The sequence below is a fragment of the Solanum stenotomum genome, chromosome 8 (assembly GCF_019186545.1).
Source record: "Solanum stenotomum isolate F172 chromosome 8, ASM1918654v1, whole genome shotgun sequence".
NCBI lineage: Eukaryota > Viridiplantae > Streptophyta > Magnoliopsida > Solanales > Solanaceae > Solanum > Solanum stenotomum.
The window spans coordinates 17,933,248-17,939,556 of record NC_064289.1 but is presented as its reverse complement, the minus strand read 5'-3'; the positions used below and the strand labels follow the sequence as shown (position 1 = coordinate 17,939,556).

Sequence of the window (6,309 nt, the reverse complement as noted above, 5' to 3'; positions counted from 1 at the left end):
CCGTTGAGTTAAGTAAGCCAGGCCAAGGGTTCGCTTGGGGCCAGCAATGGTCTTTGAGTGCCAGCCAAGTCCGGGGCGTAGGCTCGGGTAGTGAAAAACTTGGTATCAGAGCCCAAAGTTCAAGTGTCTTAGGGAGTCTATGAAGTCGTATTTGTAGAGTCCTATTTATCAGTGTGAAGTGCGCCACATCTATAATTAGGAGGCTGCAACATTTAGGAATTCCTTCACTTCTTTCATACTCATTTCGTGCGTTAGAGTTTATCTCTAAAAGTTTCCTTCTAATTCGTGGTTGCACGTGTTTTCAAATAATCATGCCTCCACGAAGAGCTGTCAGAGGTCGTCCTGCGAGTCACAATGTTGAACCACAAGAGCAAGAGTTACCCAATGCACCTGAAGTGCAACCTCAGGACGAAGTTACTAATGCTGAGTTCAGAGAGGCTATTAGGATGTTCAGTCAAGTTGTTACTAACCAAGCTAGGCACCAGAGAGGAGCTCGTCAGGAAGAGCCTGACACTTCTAGGATTCGTGAGTTATTGAGGATGAACCCTCCAAGTTTCACTGGTTCAAGCATTTCTGAGGATCTGGAGAATTTTGTTGATGAACTGAAAAAGGTGTTCGATGTGATGCATGTTACTGACACTGTGAGAGTTGAGCTACCTACATATCAGATGAAAAATGTTGCTAGGACTTAGTTTGATCAGTGGAAAGGGGGTAGAGCTAAGGATGCACCACCTGCAAGTTGGGCCTGTTTTGAAAAGGATTTCTTGAGGAGTTTCTTTCCCCGAGAATTGAAAGAGGCTAAGGTACATGAATTTCTAACACTTAAGCAGGGTTCTCTAACTATGCATAAGTATGGGTTGAAGTTCACCCAACTATATCACTATGCTCAGGAAGTGGTTGCGGACATGAGGAGTATGATGAGTCTATTTGTTGATGGGTTGTCCTGTCTATCAAGCAAAGAGGGCCGGGCAGCAGTGCTTATTGGGGACATGGACATTTTGAGGTTGATGGTCTATGTGCAACAAGTAGAGGAATATAAGCTAATGGGATATGGAGGAATTCAAGAACAAGAGGGCTAAGACAAGGAATGAGTTCGGGTTGCAGAAAAGTAATGCCAACCGGTCACTTCCAACAGAAACAGAAGGGGCCTACTCCATTATCTGCTAGTGCACCTGCACCTAAGAACAAAGGTGAGTACAATAATCAGAATTTCAGAGCTAAACTTGCTTATTCTCAAGGTAGTGTGGCGCAAAGGGGTAGTAAGCCTCCTGCATGCGCCAAGTATGGTAGGAACCACTTAGGTATTTGTCGTGAGGGCTCCACAGGTTGTTTTAAGTGTGGTTAGACTGGGCATTTCATGCGAGAGTGTCCAAAGAACAAGTAGGGAAATGATAATGGGGGCAATAGAGCCTAGTCTTCTTCAGTTGTTCTACCAGACAGAGCTGCACCTAGAGGGGCTACTTCCGGTACTGGCGGAGGAACAAACCGCTTATATGCTATCAACAGTCGCCAAGAGCAAGATGATTCACTAGATGTTGTCACTGGTATGATTCAAGTCTTTGACTTTACTATTTATGCCTTGCTAGATCCAGGAGCGAGTTTATCTTTTGTAACTCCATATGTTGCTATGAATTTTGATGTTATTTTTGAGAAACTTAGTGAACCATTCAGTGTCTTTATGCCTGTTGGTGAGTCTATTCTAGCAGAGAGAGTCTAATGTGATTGTCCCGTTTCCTTCAACCACAAGAGTACCATGGCTGATTTAATTGAGTTAGACATGATAGATTTTGATGTCATTCTTCGTATGGACTGGCATCATGCCTGTTATGCCTCAGTTGATTATAGAACTCGAGTAGTCAAGTTTCAGTTTCCAAATGAGCCAGTCTTAGAGTGGAAAAATAGTTCAGCAGTGGCTAAGGGTCGTTTCATTTCGTACCTTAAGGCAAGGAAATTAGTTTCTAAGGGGTGTATCTATCACTTAGTCCGAGTTAATGACTCAAGTGTTGAGGTACCTCCTATTCAGTCAGTTCCAGTAGTAAAAGAGTTTCCAGAAGTCTTTCCAGATGATTTTCCCGGAATCCCTCCTGAGAGAGAGATAGACTTCGGTATAGATCTTCATCTAGATACTCGTCCTATATCTATTCCGCCATATAGAATGGCACCAGCAGAGTTGAAAGAGTAGTTGAAAGATCTCCTATATAAGGGATTTATTCGACCAAGTGTCTCACCTTAGGGAGCTCATGTCTTGTTTGTGAGAAAGAAAGATGGTTCCCTTAAGATGTGTATAGATTACCGTCAGTTGAACAAGGTTACCATCAAGAATAAGTATCCTTTTCCGAGAATTGATGATCTTTTCGATCAGCTTCAGGGTGCTTCATGTTTCTCAAAAATCGATCTCAGATCAGGTTACCATTAGTTGAGAATAAGGGAATGTGATATTTCAAAGACATCATTCAGGACCCGTTATGGTCATTATGAGTTTTTAGTCATGTCGTTCGATTCAACTAATTCACCAGCAATGTTCATGGACCTTATGAATAGAGTCTTCAAACCTTATTTAGATATGTTTTTTATCGTCTTCATTGATTAAATACTAATCTATTCAAGGAATGAAGAGGATCAGGCTATCCATCTCAGAATAGTTCTTCAGACTTTAAAAGATAAGGAGTTGTATGCCAAATTCTCTAAGTGTGAGTTTTGGCTTGAGTCTGTGGCATTCTTGGGCCACATAGTTTCTGGTGAGGGAATTAAAGTTAATACTCAGAAAATTGAGGCAATGAAGAATTTGCCTACACCCACATCGCCAACTGATATTAGGAGTTTGTTGGGTTTGGCTGGATATTATAGAAGGTTTGTAGAAATGTTCTCGTTTATTTCATCCCTTTTGACCAAATTGACTCAGAAGACAGTTAAGTTTCAATGGTCTAAAGCTTGTGAGAAAAGCTTTCAGGAATTGAAAAAGAGGTTGACTACTGCCCCAGTTTTGACCTTCCCAAAAGGTACTCAAGGTTTTATGGTGTATTGTGATGCATCTAGAGTTGGCTTGGATTGTGTCTTAATGCAGAATGACAAAGTTATAACTTATGCCTCTAGACAGTTAAAAGTTCATGAGAAGAACTACTCAACCCATGACTTAGAGTTGGCTGCTGTGGTATTCACTTTGACGATATGGCGCCATTACTTGTATGGTGTGCATGTTGATGTATTCACTGATCACAAGAGCCTTCAATATGTGTTCACTAAGAAAGAGTTGAATCTCAGACAAATGAGGTGGTTAGAGTTACTCAATGATTATGACATAAGTATTCTTTATCACCCAAGTAAGGCTAATGTTGTTGCTAATGCCTTGAGCAGGTTGTCTATGGGTAGTATTGCCCATGTTGATGAAGAAAAGAGGGAGTTAGCAAAAGATGTGCATAGGTTTGCATGCTTAGGAGTCCGACTTATGGATTCCACAGAAGGAGGAATAGTGGTGACGAATGGGACTGAATCATCATTAGTGTCAGAGGTGAAGGAAAAGTAAGACCAAGATCTCATTTTTCTAGACTTAAAGAAAAATGTTCATAAGCAAAATGTATTATCTTTTGAACAAGGGGGAGATGGTGTATTAAGATATCAAGGTAGACTGTGTGTACCTATGGTGGATAGACTCCAAGAGAGGATTATGGAAGAAGCTCATAGATCCAAATATTCCATTCATCCAGGTTCCACAAAGATGTATCGTGACTTGAGACAAGTTTATTGGTGGAATAGCATGAAGAAGGGCAATGCTGAATTTGTCGCTAAGTGTCCAAATTGCCAACAAGTGAAAGTTGAGCACCAAAGGTCCGGTGGTTTGGCGCAGAATATAGAACTTCCAGAATGGAAGTGGGAGATGATTAATATGGATTTCATCACAGGTTTACCAAAGTCTCGCAGGCAACATGATTCTATTTGGGTGATTGTCGACATAATGACAAAATCAGCCCATTTTCTACTAGTAAAGACTACCCATTCAGCAGAAGATTATGCCAGGTTATATATTCAAAAAGTGGTAAGACTTCATGGAGTCCAAGTCTCCATCATTTCAGATAAAGGTGCACAATTTACTGCACAGTTCTGGAAATCTTTTTAAAAATGTTTGGGTTCGAAAGTGAACTTAAGTAATGCCTTTCATTCTCAGACTGATGGGCAAGCATAGCGCACTATTTCAAACTTTAGAAGATATGTTAAGGGTTTGTTTGATTGATTTCAAAGGAAATTGGGATGATCACTTATCTCTCATTGAGTTTGCTTACAACAACAGTTACCATTCTCGCATCCAAATGGCTCCTTATGAAGCTCTTTATGGAAGGAGATGCAGATCTCCTATTGGATGGTTTGAAGTTGGTGAAGCAGGGTTGATAGGACCAGATTTAGTTCACCAAGCTATGGAGAAGGTGAAAGTGATTCAAGAACGGTTGAAAACGGCACAGAGTCGTCAAAAATCCTACATTGATGTTAGGAGAAGGGCGTTAGAGTTCGAAGTAGATGATTGGGTATATTTGAAAGTTTCACCCATGGAGGGTGTTATGAGGTTTGGTAAGAAGGGGAAGCTTAGTCCCCGATATATTGGACCTTATCGCATATCCAATAGTATTGGCAATGTAGCTTATGAGTTGGAGCTGCCACATGAATTAGCAGCGGTTCATCCGGTATTTCATATCTCCATGTTGAAGAAGTACATGGGTGATCCTTCATTGATCATATCGACCGAAAATATTGGGGTCAAGGATAACTTATCTTATAAGGAGATTCCTGTTCAGATTCTAGATCGCCAAGTTCGTAAGTTGAGAACAAATGAGGTGGCATCAGTCAAAGTCCTTTGGAGAACCAATTTGTTGAGGAAGCTACTTGGGAAACTGAGGAGGATATGAAGAAGAGATATCCACATCTCTTTGAATCTGAAGGAAGTGCATATCAAGGTACTAATTTTCTTCTTGGTGCTCTTTAAATTATGAATGAGTATGTTGTTTGTTGCATTTGCTTGTAGGGTGTTTGAACTTGATATTACACCCTTAGCCTAGTAAGAGTAATCTTATTCGAGGATGAATGTTCCCAAAGGGTAGATATTGTAACATCTCGCAACTAGAAAGAACTAGAAGGGAATTTAAAATTTGGAAATAGTCATTTTTGGAAAGTATAAGGAAATCTGGAAAATGTTAAGTGAGTTAAAGTGAGTTTTTAGTCAACTTCAAATGACCATAACTCCTAGTTCAAGATGAGTTAGGTGTAGTTCCAGATATGGTTGGAAAGTTCTTGGAATGATCTTTCCAACGCCGCCGAGTTTGCGCAATTCCGAGTTCGTATGTCTAAGTTATTTCCTTTGGAAGTTGGGTTGTTGGATTAAGGAAAGTCCAAATCCGGATTTGTGAAGGGTAAACTAGTCTTTTCCTTACCTAATTTGCCTATTTCGTTTTTAGGAATTTATTGGGGTAAAACAAGACTTTATTCAGTTTAGAAAAATTAGAATTTACGCTAGGGATTGAAGAGAAGAAGAAAGAAGAGAAAAGAGGAGAGAAATCAAGAAATCGCCAAGAACGTTCAAGCTTTGCGAGTGGAATTAGTCGGGGGTGATTCCTACAAGGTATGTGAGATCACATAGTGTTGGGTTCGTTCTCCCACAGGCCAAACTTGTTTCAATTCAGCAAAACTGGAGTTGTTTGAATGTTAAGAAAGTCAAGTTCTTGAAGAACATTGTTGAATTCTTGTTGGTTGATTGTTGAATGCCTAGTGTTGATTTGATTCGTGTTTCCGGGTTGTTTTACGAGTTAAATCTATTAGGTATTGAGGTTACTAATGATCCTAAGTGTTTAGGGAAAGAACTACGAAAGTTTAGAGGGTTTAGAGATGAAAAACTAAGGAGAAAATCGGTGATTTTCTGGGAAAAGGGCTTGGGGCATCGCGCCATAAAAGTTCCTCTGAACTTTGGCTTCTGGCGTTTCGCACCAGCTTGAGCGCCTCAGGGAGTTCTCTGAACTTTGAGGGCTGACACCTCGCACCTCTCAGAGCGTCAGGGACGCCAGTTCTCCCCATTCGTTCCCCACCTTTTCGTACTTGTTCCTTAACAATGTACCTATGTTTTCTAGTTGATTCCAACACTCTAAGGTACATCTAAACATCATGAAATCATCCATAAACATGAGATCATGAACCTTGAATCCATAATCCAATTTAAGAAAAGTTAAGTGTCAAGTCAAGAGAAGTAAGAGTGAAGTCAAGAGAAGTTCTTAAGAGTTTCCCAAAAGTCTTTTGCAAACGTTTTAACTTTGTTTTAAGACTTAAGTTTTG

At 40.3% G+C, this 6,309-nt stretch overlaps 1 protein-coding gene across 1 annotated transcript; it reads left to right on the top strand.

Annotated features, from left to right (window-relative positions):
- The first annotated feature begins 311 nt into the window (after positions 1 to 311).
- On the top strand, positions 312 to 1,079 carry LOC125873561 (uncharacterized). Its single transcript, XM_049554468.1, has 2 exons — positions 312 to 641; positions 891 to 1,079. Exons 1-2 carry the CDS (start codon positions 312 to 314, stop codon positions 1,077 to 1,079), a joined length of 519 nt encoding a protein of 172 aa, XP_049410425.1.
- The last annotated feature ends 5,230 nt before the right edge of the window (positions 1,080 to 6,309 follow it).

Excerpts from the sequence above, each read along its gene's own strand:
- LOC125873561 (XM_049554468.1), top strand. The coding sequence starts at position 312 with ATGCCTCCACGAAGAGCTGTCAGAGGTCGTCCTGCGAGTCACAATGTT. Across the intron at positions 642-890 it reads TGATGCATGTTACTGACACT|GAAGTGGTTGCGGACATGAG; the intron begins GTGAGAGTTGAG and ends CACTATGCTCAG.